The sequence below is a fragment of the Rissa tridactyla genome, chromosome 8, assembly GCF_028500815.1.
Source record: "Rissa tridactyla isolate bRisTri1 chromosome 8, bRisTri1.patW.cur.20221130, whole genome shotgun sequence".
Lineage (NCBI taxonomy): Eukaryota > Metazoa > Chordata > Aves > Charadriiformes > Laridae > Rissa > Rissa tridactyla.
Genome location: NC_071473.1, coordinates 24,479,651 through 24,498,366, shown reverse-complemented (window position 1 = coordinate 24,498,366; position 18,716 = coordinate 24,479,651). Strand labels below are relative to the sequence as shown.

General features: G+C 60.6%; 3 protein-coding genes across 8 annotated transcripts in view; all 3 read right to left on the bottom strand.

The window, feature by feature from the left end:
* Window positions 1-65: 65 nt before the first annotated feature.
* Window positions 66-8,201, bottom strand: PRKAB2 (protein kinase AMP-activated non-catalytic subunit beta 2). 4 transcript variants are annotated; one of them, XM_054211313.1, is made up of 9 exons: window positions 8,127-8,197; window positions 6,427-6,516; window positions 5,288-5,465; window positions 4,883-5,049; window positions 3,896-3,989; window positions 3,199-3,319; window positions 1,874-2,007; window positions 1,504-1,572; window positions 66-995 (listed from the first exon to the last, which is right to left on the bottom strand). In XM_054211313.1, the coding sequence occupies exons 3-9, from the start codon at window positions 5,447-5,449 to the stop codon at window positions 918-920; spliced, it is 825 nt and encodes a 274-aa protein (XP_054067288.1). In that variant the 5' UTR covers window positions 5,450-5,465; window positions 6,427-6,516; window positions 8,127-8,197; the 3' UTR covers window positions 66-917. The 4 variants fall into 4 exon arrangements, with proteins under 4 accessions (XP_054067288.1, XP_054067289.1, XP_054067291.1 ...); XM_054211314.1 differs by lacking the exon at window positions 6,427-6,516 and having other exon boundaries at window positions 8,127-8,201; XM_054211316.1 differs by lacking the exon at window positions 8,127-8,197 and having other exon boundaries at window positions 3,205-3,319; window positions 6,427-8,051.
* A 386-nt stretch (window positions 8,202-8,587) lies between these two features.
* The window catches only part of LOC128913330 (flavin-containing monooxygenase 5-like), a 22,091-nt gene continuing 11,962 nt past the window's right edge, over window positions 8,588-18,716 (bottom strand). For both annotated transcript variants that reach the window (XM_054210656.1, XM_054210655.1), the window contains 7 exons: window positions 11,889-12,077; window positions 11,641-11,803; window positions 10,742-10,884; window positions 10,292-10,491; window positions 9,853-10,202; window positions 9,393-9,465; window positions 8,588-9,316 (listed from right to left, as the gene is read on the bottom strand). In XM_054210656.1, coding sequence (XP_054066631.1) covers window positions 8,959-9,316; window positions 9,393-9,465; window positions 9,853-10,202; window positions 10,292-10,491; window positions 10,742-10,884; window positions 11,641-11,803; window positions 11,889-12,077 — 1,476 coding nt within the window. In that variant the 3' untranslated portion in view covers window positions 8,588-8,958. The remainder of the gene's footprint in view (window positions 9,317-9,392; window positions 9,466-9,852; window positions 10,203-10,291; window positions 10,492-10,741; window positions 10,885-11,640; window positions 11,804-11,888; window positions 12,078-18,716) is intronic.
* Window positions 14,207-18,716, bottom strand: part of LOC128913331 (flavin-containing monooxygenase 5-like) — a 5,271-nt gene continuing 761 nt past the window's right edge. The window contains exons 2-8 of one of the 2 annotated variants that reach the window (XM_054210659.1): window positions 17,467-17,655; window positions 17,219-17,381; window positions 16,858-17,000; window positions 16,303-16,502; window positions 15,578-15,927; window positions 15,144-15,216; window positions 14,207-14,872 (exon numbers count right to left, since the gene is read on the bottom strand). In XM_054210659.1, the coding sequence (XP_054066634.1) occupies window positions 14,527-14,872; window positions 15,144-15,216; window positions 15,578-15,927; window positions 16,303-16,502; window positions 16,858-17,000; window positions 17,219-17,381; window positions 17,467-17,655 (1,464 nt within the window). In that variant the 3' untranslated portion in view covers window positions 14,207-14,526. Of the gene's footprint in view, window positions 14,873-15,143; window positions 15,217-15,577; window positions 15,928-16,302; window positions 16,607-16,857; window positions 17,001-17,218; window positions 17,382-17,466; window positions 17,656-18,716 lie in introns of those variants that run through there. The other variant, XM_054210660.1, reaches the window with a different exon arrangement.

Sequence of the window (18,716 nt, the reverse complement as noted above, 5' to 3'; positions counted from 1 at the left end):
CCACCCCAGCACCCCCTTCCCTCCCCTCGCTGCTCCACAGTTCCCCGTCAACACCAGGCCAGCAGCACCGAGAACAATAAATACTGTAATAAATAAGAGAAAACCCTGTCACATGGCACTGCTCTGGCAGCAGGCGGTGTAGCTGGGGGCCTGGGGTACCTTGCCGGGCTCTGCTCTCCCCAGGCCCCCTCCAGCGTGGGCGTGCGCGAGTGCCCCTCTGGCTGTGACGGTCAGCCCTGCCCCACAGAAGCACTCCATGTTGGGGACGGACCAGGCGTTCAGTCCTTGATGGTGCTGTCCCAGCGGCAGGTAAGTGCGGCTGTGTCCAACTGTATCCTCCCTCCCGCTGACTCCACGCTGGACCTGGCAGAGGGCTGGGGCCGCAGCCGGGAGCCTTCCTCGAAGCTGGGGAGCAGTCCCACACTCAGGGCTGTGGGACAGGAGGCAGGCCGGCATGTCCCAAAGCCCCTAGGGATCAAGGTGGCCTCGGAGGCTCATCACCAGGACAGCACAGCAACCTTCAGCAGGTAGGACACGTTCCTGGAGGCGTGGGCTGGGGACAGTGCCAGGACCGCCTCAGGGCCCTTGCAGGCTGGAGAAGACGGGTAGGGTGAAGCCCTTTCTGTGTCGGGCACGAGGAAAGGCTATTCTGGTGAGCAGCAAACACAGTGGCCTCAGAGACTCACAGAAGCCAAGGGGAGCTGTAGGTGGGCGGAAACCAAGGGTTAAATCAAACCACACCAGCAGGATAGGACAGTGTCACAGGCCCCAGCGGCCCTGGGCTCATCGCCGAGGCCTGTGTCCCTGCCAGGTTCGAGGCTGGAGCCAGCGGCCAGTCCTCACGCAGTCCCGTGGCCCAGCGTGTGCAGACAAAGCGGCGTTTCGTGTCCTGTGTGGGGAGCGGGAGAGGCCCCAGCTCAGATGGGCTTGTACAGCAGCGTGGTGACGTACTTCTTCTTGTAGCGGTGCGTGGCACTGAGCACCATCACGCCATCCTGCAAGAGACACAGCGTCAGCAGGAGCGGGTGGGAGAGCTCGGCACCGAGAGCTCAGATCCGGGAGCACGGCACACCCAAGCTAGCTATCGGGAAGAGAGCTCTGCGGGCTCAGGGAGCAGCCCCAGCCCATCCCTGCTGTCCCAAGCCCCACAGCCATTGAGACACGTCCAACACCCATGACAAGGAGCCAGGGCAGAGCAAAGGAAGGGTCTGGTACGCAACAGGAGAGCCCAGGGCTGCTCAGGTCCACCACACTGTGGGGAGGCGGCTACAGGGAACTGAGGGCTGCAAGGAGACCACGACCTCCATCCCTGCCTGTGCCATGCTTCACCGGGCAGCCAAGCTGTCCTGTGGGTCCTCCCAACCCTGCACCACTGTCTCCACCCCCAGCTGTCCAGGTTCTGCTCCCTGCAGGTGCTGCAGGCGCTGCAGGCTCCTGGGAGCCACCACCACTCCTGGGAGCTCCCCTTCCCTCACCCAGTGGCCTCGGGGGACCTGCCCTTACCTTGATGGAGAGCGCGTAGAGGTGATTGAGCATGACGTGGTTGGGTTCGGGCAGCAGTGCTGGGTCACACTAGGAGAAGAGGAGTGTCACAGCGGAACAGCAGAGCCCTGACCTGCCCAGCCATGACAAGGAGCTACCACCTCAGGCAACATGAGCTGCTGGTGTCTCTGTTCTGAACAGGAACAGAGCCCAGCTAAGCACCAGGCAGAGCAAGGGGCCAAACCAGCGTGGTTATGGGAAAAGTGAGGCTTTTCTCAGGAAAGGGCAAGGTGCAGACACCAGCCAAGGAGAGACCCGGCTCCCAGCATACAGGACTCCCCTTCCAACCCCAGTGTGGGTCTCCGTATGCAGGCAGTATGCCGGTACCCACCGAGATATTGGTGTCCTTGTTCAGGATGACCTGAAGGAGGTGAGGCGGGAGGATGGGTGGGGATTTGAAGCGCTCCTCGGGCCGGTATACGTACATCTCTTGGCCGTAAGGACCAGGTGGTGAGCTTGATAAGTCTAAAGGGAAGAGACAAGAGGAAACATGAAATGGCTAAAGCAGGACTGGCGATCACAGAGCAGGTCCCAAGATGCTGAGAAGGACCCAGCAGGGTGTTTCAGGCACAAAAATCTTCCATGAGCCATGGCTCTATATCCTATAGCAACAGCTCAGCCTTTTCACAGCCGAATAAGCAGCCTGGCGAGTCCTGGGCATTTCTGAGCAGGGCTGTAAGCTGGTACGTGCACTGACACAACACAAGCACCTTGTGGTGTCCACCCCAAGATCCGTGCACACAGCTCTCAGCACAGCTGGCCCCCCTCTCCCTGTAGCAAGCAGCTGGCTTGCCCCAGAGTTGTACCCCTTGCAGCAGGGGCACGGGCACAGCAAGCAAGCAGCATGCCTGCACGCTCTCCGTACTGCAGAACTAGAACTGCCTGAGGAGGTCCCAGAAAGGGCAGACGGGAAGTCCAGATCGAGCAGCTGCTCAGACCATGGGAGCTTGTGATCACTGGAAGCTGGACTGGACGTATCTCCCAGCCACATCTGATCTGATCGCTTTGGAACAGCCAGCACACGGAAGGGCTCCCTGGAGCTGCTGCTGCTTGCCAGCTTTTTTACAACGACGTATCTCCCGCCAAGGCTGGGCGAGGACGTGGAGCTGAGATCTATCCGAGATGGGATTTGTACGACTGAGCTACCTGCCAGCATCACACACTGAGCCAGCACTGCCGATGTCTGCGCGGTAACCTAACCCGCTGCTGTAACACAAGTGGAGAGGGAGGTTTCTGATATGCTAGCACTAGTACAAATTACCTTGGCACGAAGGCTGAGAGTAGCTCCTGAAAATAACCTGGATCCTGCTCTCACCTGGCTTGTACCCCAGATCAGATGACTTACTCACAGTTGAGCAGACAGAAAGGGATGATGTTCCCAGCATTCACCAGTCTGAAATGGCTGCCTCAGCCGCGCACAGGCACTGACCCTGCTCTGAGACGGTGCTAGCATGGAACAAGTTACACTAGCACAGCCTGTCCATGGAGACGAGGCCTCAGCTGTGGGCTGCTGAGTACACGCTGATAAACACTACTCCTCCCAGGCGCAGGCCCACCCCTCTGCTCAGGGGGTCTGTTCACCCCCAGAGCAATGAGTCTTAGAGCCGAGGAGGTGGAAAATAGCACATGCAAAGCTGTAATGCCACAAAAACTCACCCCGACCTGAGGTTTCTGAGCTCTCCAGGGAATCCACCTTCAAAGCATCGAACACCTCAAAGTCAGACTTCTTGACGTGAATCAGGTTGTTAATCGTCCCCATCTGGCTGGTGACCACAGGCTGGAGAGAACTGAGGTAAGAGTCTTCCTATGTTCACCTTCAACCAAAGCACACACAACGCTTCCTAGATCCTCCCAGCCCAAGCCCTCTTTGCTGTGCCTCAGAGCACAAGTGGCCAGCATCTAGCTATGCTCTATGCTTGCAGATCTCTATTGTTTACCCTGGGAGGATTTCCCTTTACTCCCAGGATCCTTCATCACCTCCTATTTTCATCCTCCATCCTGCTACATGCCAACGGGTAAGTGTCCTCTCCTTCCCATGCTGCTACCGCATGATTCAGTTTGGAGGAGAACCTTCAAGTGAATGCCGACCCTGCCCGTCCTCCCTTGTAGTCAATTCTGAATGGAGCTTAAAGGCCTTCTGGTGTCTCACTGCCCCTCAGTACCTCCTGACACTCCCCTGTAGAGCTCTTCTAAGCGCAGAGGAACCAGCCTCTGAAAGGATTCATGGGAGGGAGGTGTCCCTTTCGTGTTGGCAGATACCCTCTGCTCTTCCTGCTCTCCCTCTGCTACAGTTCCATCATGTCTAGTCCCCTGTAGAGGGCAAGATTCTCAGGATTAAAGCTTTGAGAGTTACCTCAGACGGGTCATGGACCCACTGGCCGTCCACAAAAAATTTGTACTGGTGCTCTCCTTCCGGGAGGTCCAGGATAGCAACAAAGTCATTGTGGCTGTGCAGAGAGAACAGACATGCAACAGCATTACTCCACTGATGCTCTGGATGCTGCTCTTCCATGGGATGCCAGAAAACAGCACTTATTCATGCACTGCCCAGCCACTCCACCCCAACACCTTCACTCTTGCTTATCATCAGTGATCTGAGGCATGGACACAATAGATGCGAACGTTCAGAGCACTGTTGTGGCTCAAACCCCTAAGAGTCCAGCCAGAAGAAGCGCAGGAGGCAGTCCAGCTTGCAGACTTGCCCTGTGTGCCCAGGGAAAATCAGCGTGGCAGACACCCTGTGCAAGACACACTGGAGAGGATGCATGGGCAACATGTCTAACCCAGCGCTAGCACCGCAGGATGGGGCAACAAATGTAGCTGCTCTCTTATGCCTGCAATTGAGATAAACCCATTCCAAATGATTTGCTGGGATTATGCGCAGAGTCCTACACAGTATTTCCACGGAAATCACAGATGTATTACAGAACAGTGAGAACATCATTAGGGCAGGGCACAAGCGTGAGGGACAAATAAACAACACGCGCTGGCAACAACACAACTAGGCATGGGGTAAGGCCACAGCCAAGGGAAGAGCTGACAGCTTCCAGGGAACCGCTGCATACCTGGGCAGGACTCTGCTGCCAGGACTACGTGCTGTGTGACATCCAGCTGGGCAAGCAAAGCGGCCCATCCTGTCCTGTTCCTCCGTTTCACAACTTCCCATCACCACACAGCACCACCCAGGGAAGAAGCTGACTACATATTTGTGCTCAGACCCTCCAGCTTGGGTGAACTGAGAAAAGCCAGGCGAGCAAAGGGACCAGCAACCAGCACAGAGAAGGGAAAACACTCCTTGTGATGGAATGGAGAACACAGAGTGACCTGAGGGACTGGCTACCTCTTGATGAGCGGGATCTTAGTGCTCCAGTTGTTGAAAGATCCAGAGATGAAGACCTCTTTGCCTCCATCGGCCCAGCGGATGACAGTGGGACGAGCCTGTTGGGATGGCTTCACTGACTCCTCCAGATCTGGCTGCCACGTCACAAACTCCTTGTCCCCAGGAATCTGAGCAAAGAAAACCAGAGCCTGACTGAGACCCACAGACGATTGGGACCACATTCACTTCTCCCTGGACTGTGCCCATCTGCACAGCCCAGACACGAACATCACAGAGCTCCTCCAGCCTCCCAGCTGTCTCCAGACCCCTCACATGGTTGGGAGCACAGCCCTGCACAGCCAGTGAGTTGAAGTCCCAGCCAGGGCCCCAGAGCGCAGGACAGGGAAGGCAGTGGCCAGCCCCTACCTTGGAGTCATGAGAGCTGAAAACACTGGGGTCATCGGTGCTGCCCACCATGATCTTGTGCGGGTGCTCCTTGGTAGGGTGGGGGGCACCGGAGCCGTCCGAGCGGTGGGACTTGGAGCCATGGCGCTCCCCGGACACTCGCTCGCTGGTGGTGTTCCCCATGATGGCTCAGCAGCCCCTGCGAGAGAGAAAGAACAGCAGTGTGTCTGTGCCCATGGGCTCCGTCAGAAAGGAGAGGAGCAAAGGCACTGTTTCCCAATGCTCTTTGCCAGGGAAGACTGACAGCAAGCCTAAAAAAGGCCCAAAGTTCATTCCCACTGCCAAGTTTAGGAGATGAAGGGGAATTTAACAAACAAGACAGCTTGACCTAATTATAGCCATATCCTTATGAACCATCACTCTAGTTAAGCTGGTAATTGTTATACTCCAAAACAGATACTAGTTACACTGTGTCGCACACAAGCCCTCAGCAGCCGGCACAGTAGAGGGGCTGATGGGAAAAATAAAGCTAACCTTTATTGGCAAATCAATTGCTTGGCATTAACAGAGCCTCTTTCACAATCGCATAGTTGGGCTCTGCAGACAAATCCCCTACATCCAGCAAGAAAACAGCCAGAGAGTGAAAGTAGCAGCTGTTTAACAGCTCCCAACAAGTCTCCATGAGCTTGCGGGCAGAAGAGCAGAGCCTCACGCCTGGCAAAGGCGACAGGGAGCATTTAAAGTGTCCGAGTGGAATCGCCCAAGCTGGAGCTTGGCCAAGGCGTGGGGCTAATGCCGTGGTGTCTGCAAAAAGCTCAGCTCTCAACGGCATTCACTTATGATTCACCAGGCGAGCTACCATGTCAGCTGCAGCACAGCGCAGCGAGGAGGTCCGCTTGTTGTGATCCTAACCTGCAATACCACCCCGAGCACTCCGGCATCTGCCCGACCATCTGGAAGCACACGTCGAGGGAAGGGCAATCTCAGCCACCTCAGTGCCACTCTGCACCTGGAGATGGGCTGTCTTTCCCAATCTCACCCAGCTCAGAGAAGGCAAAGCGGAAGAACTGGCCACATCCTGCCAAGCCATAAGCAGCTACACACCTCTCAGGACAAACAACAAAGCCACCACAAGCTACATGGGACTCTTCAGGCCTTACCCAGTTTCCAGCAGCCGAGATGGATTGGGGTTCTTGCCCCCTTCTCAGGGTTATTTTGCAGCTTTCAGCTTACTGCGCTGATCAAAGGCTCTGCAGGGCAAGGCAAGAGGACGGACAGCCTTGCTTCATGCACTTAGTTGTGACATTTGGGGATTTGTTTAGAAGATCAAGTTATACAAAGGGTGCCAGGCAAGGCCGCCAGCCAAAGCCAGGCTTTAGAACATTACAGAGCAATTACTAAAGTATTTCTTAAATCCTGAGGGCTAAAAGGCAGCTTGAGAGAGCAGCTAACCTGTAACGCCCACCCCTCCCAAGTGAAGATCAAATGTACCTGAAGATCCAGGTCAGATGAGGTGCACCACTTGCTCTGACTTCTTCCCCCACTGCCCCGGAGGAGGCTCAGACAGCTCCTCACAAAACCTGTCCCTGTGCTGCTAGACCTGCTGTTGAGGAGCTTCTTCCCCAGTATCTCTGCTAAGGCTGCCTGACTTCTCATCTACAGGGAGGAAGCTAAGAAGGCCTGAACAACCTCTGGTACCGAGACAGACCTGAGAGATGTGTGCAGATGTTGACCGATGTGAAAGCTCCCCTTTCTCTTCTCTAGAAGAAATCCACTCCCTCTGGCTGTCCCTTACCGGTTGCGCTCTCCAAATGCCTCCTGAGGTTTATCCCAAGTGGTGGCTCCTTTCTGGCATCCGAAATCCCACACAGACAAGACCACCCCACCTCCTGCACTGTGCACATCGGCACCCTGCTGCGGCGGGACAGCGAGCCCCTGGAGCACAGCCTGTGGTACTTGGGCTTTACGGAATTAACTTCTACAACGCAAACTCTCCTGTGTTCAGGCAAGCCCCCCTGGCGCAGCATGCTGTGACAGTGTGGCACAAGTGCATCCAAGTCACTAATGGAAACGCTGCCCATACCAAAGCCCAAGGAAACCTCGTCAGCTCCCAGCATCCGCTCCCTGCATGGCAGCCGCCAGTCGCACTGAGGTGGGTGGCCCACCTGCCGGATCACAAGGCCCCTTCAGTTTCACCCAGCCCCGTGTCCCCACTTTGCTTCTGAAAATGAGATGTGAAATACACCCATTCCCCCCCGAAATGTGCCACGCTCGCTGCCTCTCCCACCCATCCGATGCCCCGTACCAGGAAACACCGGCCGCCAGCCTGAGAGGGTTTGTTTTGGAGAGGTGGGGTCTCTGTTCAGCACCCCTCGGCCCGCAGCCTGCGTGGCCGACACCTGCAGGGAAGGCCGGTTCGCCTGGGCTCTCCTGCGTCCCTCTTTCGGCAAAGGGAACGGGAACTCAGCCGTGAGGCGGCCGTAAGGTTAAAGGGATGAGCCGGGAAAGGCAAGTCTCCTTTCCCCACGGCCGGGACGAGGGCTCTGCAAAGCGGAGGCGGCGGCAGGGCTGTCACGGCTCGGCCCACGGCCGCCCGCTCCCCTTCCCCGCCAGCTCATGGTGAAGCGGCTCCTGCCCCGGCCCTGAGGGGGAAGCGGGCCGCACCGGCAAGGGGCCGGGCCCTCCTGAGGGGCTCCGAGCCGCTTGCAGGGCACGACGCCACCGTTGCCCACCGCAGTGTCACCCGCGGGGACGCCCAGCCGCGCCTCACCCACCACCTCCCGGACGGCTGCCACCCACCCGCGGCCCAGCCCTGCCCTGACACCCCGCTGCCACCCCCCGGCCCCGACCGCGGCCCCACCTGGCCGCCGCCACCGCCGCCCCGCTTCTCCGCCTCCGTCCAAAATGGCGACACCCCCCCCGCCGCCACCGCCAGCCTCTGCGGGGCGCTCTGGCCCGCCCCCGCCCGCCGCTCTATGGCCGCGCCTCCCCCCTCCCTCCCGGCGCGGACCCGCTTCCCCGCTGCCGGGCAGCCGCCATGTTTTTTGAGGGCGGCTTCGCCCATTGTCGCTTAAGGGCGGGCAGCCTGGCTTCACCCGCCATGTCGGTTGAGGGCAGAGGGCCCGGGGACGGAGCGCCCCCGGGGTAGCTGTGGGGAAGAGGGTCGGGGTGGCGGTGGGGCTGGGCGGGCGAGCCGTGAGGTGGGCTGGCTGGGCGGCTAGGGCGTGAGGAGGCCCGCTGTGGGGTGCGAGTGGCCAGGGTGCTGCCCGTGGGCCGGGCAGGACAGACACGGAGCCGCAGACTGAGACAGCCCACGCGGTCCCTCGTCCCCTCGGCGTGGGGACAAGCTTTATTGCCCTTTTCTTGAGGTGCCCTGGCTGGGCAAGTTCACAGTTTCCCCATCACCTCTGCACCGACCTAACCCACAGGTAGAGCTTGTGGAGCTGCTGCGGGGCAGGATTTAGGGAAAGGGAGTGATCCATGTCCTCAGAGCAGCTCCCGAAAAGACCTGTTGTGTGTGGCTCTGGCGCGGCAGGAAGGTGAAACAGACCAGGCTGCGTCCTCCAGGAACCCGCTCCCTCTGTGCCTCCTGCCCTGGCAGCAGACCTAGCAGGAGACCACAGAAATACCCAAGCCCAAAGGAAAGCAAGAAGGTTGCCGGCAGGACCTGCGGGCAAACCTTCAATTTTGGGTTAAGGAGAGAGTGTGATGTAGACGGCGGTGGCCGCAATCAACCCGATGCTGAAGAAGACCTTGAAGATGTGGGGCATGGTGCTGGAGTGGGCAGGACGGGCCCCGGTTCTGGTTTGCAGGGGCCTGATGACGCGCTGCCGCTGGGTAAGGATGGCTTCCCTGGCGCCCGACCACTTGCCCGGGCCCCGCAGGCGGTACTGGTACGGCGTGCAGGGCCCAAAGGCCACCTCCAGCGCCAGCTTGGGGTCGGTGAGGAAGAGGGCGAGCAAGTTGGGCTTGACCCCCACCTGGCAGGCGAGCTCGTCCATGTAGGGGATGTAATCCACCTGGATGGTGTGCCGCTGGCTCTTCACGTACCTGTGGGCAGGGAGGGTTTGGCGCACGGGGTATGGGGGTAACGGTGGCAGGGGCGATGCCTGCGCAGGGTCCTTACCGCTTGGCCATTTCCTCCTTGGCTTGTGCGATGTCGGCCAGCATGTCAGCGGATGGCGGCAGGTCCTGCAGCCCTGCGGAAGAGGAGGCCGAACTAGAGGGAGGGCTGTGCCCCTGCTATGGTCTGGCTGGCTCTGCACACAAAAGCCTCTGGGGCTCCGGGGACGTGGCACCACAACAGGAGCAAAGCAGGAGGCAGAAGCGAAGAAAGCAGCAGCAGGAAAGGAGAAGAAGAAGGTGGTTTGCAGGCAACAGGACCTGTCAGTTGCCCCCGCAAGAGAAGATGAGCACGAGGCTCATTGCAAAATGCAATGTTGGGTTTTGTCCCTATAACTAAGCAAGAGGAGGGCAACAAAGGTGGGTGGAGGGAGGTGGTGTGCGAGGGGATGCCGCCAGTTGAATGGCTCAGCCTTGCTGTGGCCATGGGAGCAGGCTGCATTCCCTCACCCTGCCTCACTTACCCTTGAAGACACGGGTGGCCCAGCGACACTGGAGCTCAGAGACAGGCATGATGGCTCCCAGGGGCTGGATGAGGCCGATGAAAGCCAGTGTTGGCTTCTCCAGGTCAGGGGGGAACATGAATTTGTAGAGGGGGATCTGGTTCTCCACCACCTTCACACAGCCCTCGAGGAAGGGGAAGGAGAAGCTGTATCCCGTGGCGAAGACCACGGCATCGATGTCTTCCCTGGTGCCGTCCTCAAAGATGGCAGATGTCTCTGTGAACTCCTGGATGTTCGGCTTCACCAGTACTGTGCCTGAAATGATGCGGTTGGGCAGGTCGTCGTTGATGGTCGGGTGCTGGTCAAAGATCCTGGAAGGCACAGACAGACCTTGTGGGGTCCTGGGCAGTGGGACGGGCAGTGCTGGGACAGGTGCCAGGGGTGCTGCCAGGGTGCTCACCGGTGCTGGGGCTGGAGGCCATAGAGTGCGTGGTCGAAGCGGGCGTTCAGCTTCCTCTCCATGAAAAAGCTGCTGACGTTGTGGGGTAGCAGGCTGCGGAGGAGCTGTAGGAAGCGGTTGATGTAGGTGAAGTCAAAGGGGTATCCACCATCCGCCACCCGGTGCATCACCCAGGTGCCACGCTTGGTGCTGAGGAAGACCTGGGAGGAAGGAGAGGAGAGGTGGTGGCATGGCAGCATCCTCGTGAGTGGGCTGGGCCCCTGCTGTGCTCCTCGGACAGGGGTGCTGGCACGGGTGCTGGGACCACAACAGCCACCCCCATCAAGAGGGGATGGGGTGCTCGTGGCTGGGTGCTGGAGGGAGGGGAGCCCATGGGATGACGGGGGTTGCGTGGTGCCCGCCAAGGTATGACTAAGAAGCACCCGAGCCCCGGGGGCTCTCACCACACACCTGCTTGGCTGCGTGGCTCAGCTCCACCGCGATGTCGATGCCTGAATTCCCGGTACCAACCACGACCACCCGCTTCCCCAAAAAGGACTGCGGGCTCTTGTAGTCCCGGCTGTGCAGGTACCAGCCTTCAAACTTTTCCAGCCCTGGAAGAGAGAGGGAAGCCATGCTGGGCAGGGACGTGGGTGGCTGTCCCCCTGCTCAGACTGGTGGTGTGTTTTGGGAACGCTCTGCGAGCAGCGTGACCAACAGGAGTGTTGCAGCCCTGGGATGGTGCCCAGTGAGGCGGTGGCGTCTCCAGCCAGGGAGATGCTCAGCGTGGCCCTGAGCATCCTGCTCAGGCTTTGGGGCTGGTGTGGCTTGGAGCAGGGCTTGGACTGGAGACCCCCATGCTCCCATCCCAAAATCCTCCTTCCGTTCCTGCCCAGTGACAGGTCTTGGGGGCAGAAGAACAGCAGGGATCTGTGCTATCCCACCAGACCCTGGTGACGCTGTGTTCCAGCCTGTTCCCCAGCCAAAGAGCATCTCCACAGCCGAAAGCCCACCAGGAATTTTTGGCAAGCACCCAGAGGAGAAGGCCACCACCAGTGCCGAGCTCTCAAGCCTTGCCAGGGAGTTGGAGAGCCCAGCGGGTGCATGGCTCGGGGACCCTGTCTGTGGTGGGAGCAGTGAGCTGGCAGCGGCCAGCAGAACACTTTGGTTGGGCGCTGACGGCACGGCAAGAGCCACCAAGGACAGACCACCAAGATGGGTGGAATAGCAGCATGCTCATGTAATCCCACGTGGTATGTTAACCTGCAGGGGCATTTTTGGCAGCAGCCAGAGAAGGGTGGGGGCTAAGCTGGAGAGGAGGGTGGTCCCAGCGGTGTCAAGGACCAGGTGAGCAGCCTGCGGAGCGGTACCTGGGAAGGTGCTCAGCGGGAGATGTGCCTCGGTGTGGTGCCCGGTGCACACCAGCACGGCATCGAAGACGGCCGCCTCCTGCTTCCCCTCACTCTCCGTCACCACCTCCCACTGGCCCGTGGCGGCGAAGTCGGGGCACTTGGCCACGTGGCACACGCTGGTCTGGGTGCGGGGGGAGCGGGCATCAGGCACCCTGTGCCCCCCGGCCCCACTGACGCCGCCCCCCCAAGCCCCCCCCGGCTCTCACCCTGAAGCGGATGTGGCGGAGCAGGTCGAAGCGCTGGGCGTACATGCGGAAATACTCCATGATCTTGGAGTTGTGCATGTAGTTGGGGAAGTGGTCAGGGATGGGGAAGTCGCTGAAGCACATCATCTCCTTGGAGGTGTTGATGATGACGGAGCGGTAGATGCTGGCGCGGCCCTCCTCGGGGTGCTCCTGCGGGAGCAGGGCACGGCTCGGCACTGGCCAGGGACCCCATGGCTGGCTGGCTGCCTGCTGCCTCACCATGCTTGTGAGTGTGGGATTAAGCCACGGGTGGTCATAGCACCCATCCCTGCCCCCAGCACCCTCCCACAGCTGCAACCGCCCACCCCACCAAACAGGGAAGAGGAAGCTCTGGGTTGGCGTGGGCCATGCAGTGGTGACAGCGGGTTGTGGGGGTCTTGTGCCTCAGTTTCCCTGCTCCCACCCCTGGCCCTGATGAGGCGGCACGTTCCCAAAGCTGCCTGTGGTGCCATTGCCTCGGTCTTGCTATGTCAGATCTTGCCATGTCAGGTCTTGCCAGCTGCTGAGCCAGCTCCGGTGCTTCCAGCTGAGTGGCCACTTCTGCTTGCCAGGTCTCAGCCCCGGTAGCCTGGCACTGCTGCTGTGGCTCTGCTCCCCCAGCCCTGTTTCTGACCCAGCGTGGGCAGAACCTGCAGACTGTAACCGAGCCACCCCAAACCCCACGATGGCGTGGTGTGGTGTGTGTCCCCCCCCGGGCTCTCCCACCCGCCTGTCAGAGCATGGTGGAAAGGCTTGGCTTCTTCTTGGTGGCTCCTGGGAGAAAAGTCAGCAGCCTCACTAGGTGGGGGCAGAAATGAGCTCCGGGACTTCCCTCAAGGCAGGGAGAGCCAAGGTACAGGTGAGGCAGCACTCGGCGCCTCTGCGTGGGTGAGCGGCACAGAAGCAGGGAGAGAAGCAGCTGGGACTTCCAGGGAAGAGCTAGGCAGGATGGAGACTGGGACAGCCAGCGGGGTCAGGTGGTACCAGGATGGGTAGGAAAGGGCTGGAGGGGACCAGGAGCAAAGCAGCAGGGGAAGGGATGGATGAGACCGGGAAGGGAGGGGTGGGAAGGGGGAAGCCTGAGCTGGGGGAGCTGGGTCAAGTCCTCGCGGAGGGTCTGTCCTGCTGCTGGTGGGAAGGAGGTGGGTCGCATGTGGCCGGCACACCAGCTGGCACCACGGGGATCTGCCGCTTCTGCAGCAGTGTTTCTTTCCTGTGGTTTTCCTCGGATGCATGCAAAGCAGGGGAGCGGTGCTTCGTTAGCTGCCAATGACCAATCCCAATCCTGTCTGTGCGGCTGCCGCAGGGCAGGCTGGCACGGCACAGTGCTTACCTTGAAGCGCCAGAGCCCCCCGATGTCCCCGCTCCTCTCAAAGCAGGTGGGTACCAGCCCCTCATCCAGGCAGCATTTCAGGGCACACAGGCCAGAGGCACCGGCCCCAATGATGGCTACTTGCTGGGCAGCCATGTCCCGTGGTGCGGTGGTGGGAGGGATGCTGGAGAAGCCTCAAGCCAGGGGTGAAACACGCTCGGGGCGAGCGTGCGGAGCCTGGTGGGTCACAGCAGGGGAACGCGCAGTGCCGCTCGGTTGGGGATGGCCGTCTCTCTGCTTCCCGTGGGTGACTGAGGTCAGCTGGGGTGTCACAAGATATGTTTCTTCCAGACATGATCTACAGGTTCCCACCGCCGCCGCGCCACACCTCCTGCCTGCAACCCGCCCTCCGCAAGGGGCTCATTAGGTTCTGTAAGTGCTTAATGATGCCGACACTGCCACGGGACTTCCTGGGCGCGGGGGCCAAGATGTGGCCACGCTCCAGATTTCGGCAGGTCGTGGTGTGGAAAACAAAACTAAGGGGTGCTCAGGGCACTCGTGGCTGGCGTGTGGTGGCCAGGACGCCCTGTCACTGCTCCATGTCCCCAGCCCACTCAGCCATCCTCTGGAGGGGCTGTGTGCAGGTGATGAGGGTGGCGTTGAGCCATGCCGCTGGGACCACCGTGACCTGCTCTGGTGGTGCACACCCTGGGCGCGGTTGTTTTGCTGTGGGTGCACCCTGTGCATGCGTGTGCGCGTGTGTGTGTGTGTGTGTGCATGCAGCCTGTGCTGCCATGGAGCTGGACCTGTGCCACCGGCACAAGGCCGACCTCAGACCTGTGTGCCTCCCCCCGCCGGCACTGCATGGTGTCAGTAACAGGACGGACGCCTGGCTCGGTTTAACACATTTATCCAGTTAGGAAGCCTGCTGTGCTCGTTAGCTCTTGTGTGAGGGTGCCAGTGGTGGCACGGCTGCATTATAGGTGACCGAAAAGCCCGGCGTGTCCCCGCGGGTCAAAAGTGCTGGCTGAGAGGGACTGGATTTTACCCTGCGAGTGAGCAGGTTTCTTCCTCTGTCCCCAGTAGTGGCTCCCCGGGGGGATTCGCAGAGCGGGCACCGAAGTTTTATTTTGGCAGCCGGGGAGGCTGTGTGCATCCCAAGCTCACGGTGTGGCCTCAGCGGGGCCATGCCAGGCAGGAGAAGGGCTTCTGGCAGCACTGGGGGGCATAGGTTGCTGCGGGGCAGGGGGTGGCCAGCCAGCCCCCCCGGTGCATCACAAAGCCACCATTCCCACACTTGTAGGGCACCTACAAGTAAGCAAAAATGATGGCAAGGACAGCCACAGCCCCAACCAGCTTGAAGACGAGGGGCACAGCGGGGGCTGAGGCGTGCTCCTCTACGTGCCGTGTCTGCAGAGGCTTGATGATGCGCTGCCGCTGGGTGAGGATGGCTTCCCTGGCACCTGCCCACTTGCCCGGGCCCCGCAGGCGGTACTGGTACGGCGTGCAGGGCCCAAAGGCCACCTCCAGCGCCAGCTTGGGGTCGGTGAGGAAGAGGGCGAGCAAGTTGGGCTTGACCCCCACCTGGCAGGCGAGCTCGTCCATGTAGGGGATGTAATCCACCTGGATGGTGTGCCGCTGGCTCTTCACGTACCTGCGGGCAAGGAGGGCAGGTGGGTGCTGGCGGCAGAGCCAGCAGATGCCCCGAGTGCCGGCAAGGTGGTATTGGACGGGTTGCTATCGGGAAAGATCAGCGGGGTGGGAGTAGTGTGGCCAAGCGCATCCCTGCCGTCTGTTGGCACGTTCCAATGTGCCAGGACGCAGCCACAGGACAGGACAGGTTGCCGCGGGACAGGACGGGTGCCTACAAGTAGCCATGCCCAAACCATCCCCTTCCCTGTTCCCTGTGGGGGTGGGTGTCTTACCGCTTTGCCATCGCTTCTGTCTTCTGCTTGATGTCATCTTCCATGTCGTGCCGCGGGGGCAGCTTGTTCAGCCCTAGGGAGGATGAGCCACAGCATGGGGGTGCTGCATCCCGCTGGCAACAGTGGCTGCTGCTGTGCTGCCCTTACCGGGGTGCTGTGCCCCTGCCAGCACCACTGTGGCAGGCGGTCTGGTACCCGAGGCATGTCCAAGCTCCTTGGGATGGGAAGGAGCAGCCACGGGGCTCAGGGTATGCATGTCCCTGAGCTGCTCAGGCAAAAGCCCGGCTCACAATGATGGCTGCAGGGTGGCCATGCCATCGCCCATGACCAGGATGGCACAGCCAGCTGCTGCCTCCCAGACACGGCTGGCCACCTGCCCCAGCTCCGGGGGTGCAGGCTCAGCTGCAGCCGTGGGGGAGGTTTGCCTCACTTACCCTTGAAGACACGGGTGGCCCAGCGACACTGGAGCTCAGAGACGGGCATGATAGCACCCAGGGGCTGGATGAGGCCGATGAAAGCCAGTGTTGGCTTCTCCAGGTCAGGGGGGAACATGAATTTGTAGAGGGGGATCTGGTTCTCCACCACCTTCACACAGCCCTCGAGGAAGGGGAAGGAGAAGCTGTATCCTGTGGCGAAGACCACGGCGTCGATGTCTTCCCTGGTGCCGTCCTCAAAGATGGCAGATGTCTCTGTGAACTCCTGGACGTTCGGCTTCACCAGTACCCTGCCTGAAATGATGCGGTTGGGCAGGTCGTCATTGATGGTCGGGTGCTGGTCAAAGATCCTGGAAGGCACAAGGAGCCATCAGGGTTCTGGGTTGGGGTGTCTCTGCTCCATGTCCTGCTCCGGCCACTGCTCCCTGCTCCAAGGATGGTCATTTCCAGGGATGTTCAGCCCTGAGGATGCTTATCACCAATAGGCATGGTCCCCAAGGATGCTTGGCAGCTGCTACTGCACTGGTGCCACCAAGGCTCCCCAGAAGGGGCAGTGGTGGCTCTCTCAAGCATTGACTGGGCCCACCACAACTATTATCTGGGTTTCCAGGGCTGGTGCCTCAGCCCTAACCTGGGCACAGGGAGCACGGAAATGGCCGAGCGGGGCTGGACACAGTGGGAGCCAGGGGGGTCCCCTCCTGGGCAGGGGGAGCTTTTGCTGGCACCTGTGCTTTGGCTTCAGGCCGTAGTGTGAGTGGTCAAACCTCGCGTTCAGCTGCTTCTCTGTGAAGTTGCTCACCATGGATTGGCTCAGCACCGCCTTCAGGAACTGCTTCATACGTGTGGTGAAGATGATGTCGATGGGGTAGCCCTGATCTCCAACACGGTTGAAGATCCATGCACCCCGGCGGGTGCTAAGGAAGACCTGGTTGAGGAAGGAAGCACCGTCTCCTGAAGGCTGTGACAGTCCTGGGGGGGCTGCACCAGGGGGGCATATCATTTCCCTGGGGTCACTCTTCTTCACGCTGCCTGGAGAGGTAGGGAAGAGCTGCAGGGGCAGGCCCAGCGCGGGACTTGGGGATGGAAATCAGGGTATCCGTATGGGATCGAGTCTTGGCTGCCACTGCTGCCCGACAACTGGAATTGCTAGGTACTGGCACTGTGAAATGCAGCACGTGCCGTGACGGAGTGCCAGCACCTTGGTTTTGGTGTCCTTGTGGAGCTGGCAGCGTCTCACAGGGGGCTTCCCTGCCCACCGGGACCCCACTCCCGCTCCTCACCTGCTTGGCCGTTTGGCTGATCTCCACAGACAGGTCTGACCCCGAATTCCCAATCCCGATGACAACAACCCTCTTGTCAGTGAAATCTCGGGGATCCTTGTAGTCTCGGCTGTGGAGGTAGCGGCCCTTGAACTTCTCGATGCCTGCGGGTGGGGAGGACGGATGCTTGGCTTCCTGGTGCCACGCTGGAGGGTCACCTCCTCAAAAACTGAAGTGGGGACCCTCCCTGGCTCCACCAGACCCCTCCTGGGGAGAGTGGGAGCGCTCATCGAGTAGAAGCAACGCAGGGGAACGCCGAGGCCAGGAGGAAGAGCAGCAGGGAGAACAGGGGTTCCCCTGGCCGAGCTCTCTGGCGTGGTACCTGGGAAGGTGCTCAGCGGGAGATGTGCCTCGGTGTGGTGCCCGGTGCACACCAGCACGGCGTCGAAGACGGCCGCCTCCTGCTTCCCCTCGCTCTCCGTCACCACCTCCCACTGGCCCGTGGCGGCGAAGTCGGGGCACTTGGCCACGTGGCACACGCTGGTCTGGGTGCAGAGGGAGCGGGCGTCAGGCACCCTGTGCCCCCCGGCCCCACTGCCGCTGCCCCCCCAAGCCCCCCCTGGCTCTCACCCTGAAGCGGATGTGGCGGAGCAGGTCGAAGCGCTGGGCGTACATGCGGAAATACTCCATGATCTTGGAGTTGTGCATGTAGTTGGGGAAGTGGTCAGGGATGGGGAAGTCGCTGAAGCACATCATCTCCTTGGAGGTGTTGATGATGACGGAGCGGTAGATGCTGGCGCGTCCCTCCTCGGGGTGCTCCTGCGGGAGCAGGGCACGGCTCAGCACTGGCCAGGGACCCCATGGCTGGCTGGCTGCCTGCTGCCTCACCATGCTTGTGAGTGTGGGATTAAGCCACGGGTGGTCATAGCACCCATCCCTGCCCCCAGCACCCTCCCACAGCTGCAACCGCCCACCCCACCAAACAGGGAAGAGGAAGCTCTGGGTTGGCGTGGGCCATGCAGTGGTGACAGCGGGTTGTGGGGGTCTTGTGCCTCAGTTTCCCTGCTCCCACCCCTGGCCCTGATGAGGCGGCACGTTCCCAAAGCTGCCTGTGGTGCCATTGCCTCGGTCTTGCTATGTCAGATCTTGCCATGTCAGGTCTTGCCAGCTGCTGAGCCAGCTCCGGTGCTTCCAGCTGAGTGGCCACTTCTGCTTGCCAGGTCTCAGCCCCGGTAGCCTGGCACTGCTGCTGTGGCTCTGCTCCCCCAGCCCTGTTTCTGACCCAGCATGGGCAGAACCTGCAGACTGTAACCGAGCCACCCCAAACCCCACGATGGCGTGGTGTGGTGTGTGTCCCCCCCCGGGCTCTCCCACCCGCCTGTCAGAGCATGGTGGAAAGGCTTGGCTTCTTCTTGGTGGCTCCTGGGAGAAAAGTCAGCAGCCTCACTAGGTGGGGGCAGAAATGAGCTCCGGGACTTCCCTCAAGGCAGGGAGAGCCAAGGTACAGGTGAGGCAGCACTCGGCGCCTCTGCGTGGGTGAGCGGCACAGAAGCAGGGAGAGAAGCAGCTGGGACTTCCAGGGAAGAGCTAGGCAGGATGGAGACTGGGACAGCCAGCGGGGTCAGGTGGTACCAGGATGGGTAGGAAAGGGCTGGAGGGGACCAGGAGCAAAGCAGCAGGGGAAGGGATGGATGAGACCGGGAAGGGAGGGGTGGGAAGGGGGAAGCCTGAGCTGGGGGAGCTGGGTCAAGTCCTCGCGGAGGGTCTGTCCTGCTGCTGGTGGGAAGGAGGTGGGTCGCATGTGGCCGGCACACCAGCTGGCACCACGGGGATCTGCCGCTTCTGCAGCAGTGTTTCTTTCCTGTGGTTTTCCTCGGATG

Bases quoted from the DNA above. Each gene is read 5' to 3' on its own strand.
- PRKAB2 (XM_054211314.1), bottom strand. From the start codon at position 5,449: ATGGGGAACACCACCAGCGAGCGAGTGTCCGGGGAGCGCCATGGCTCC. The intron at 3,990-4,882 runs GTAGCCAGTCCC...CTCTCTGCACAG, and splicing joins AAGATCCCGCTCATCAAGAG to CCACAATGACTTTGTTGCTA. The intron at 2,008-3,198 runs GTGAGTTTTTGT...TCTTCCCTTTAG, and splicing joins CTCAGAAACCTCAGGTCGGG to ACTTATCAAGCTCACCACCT.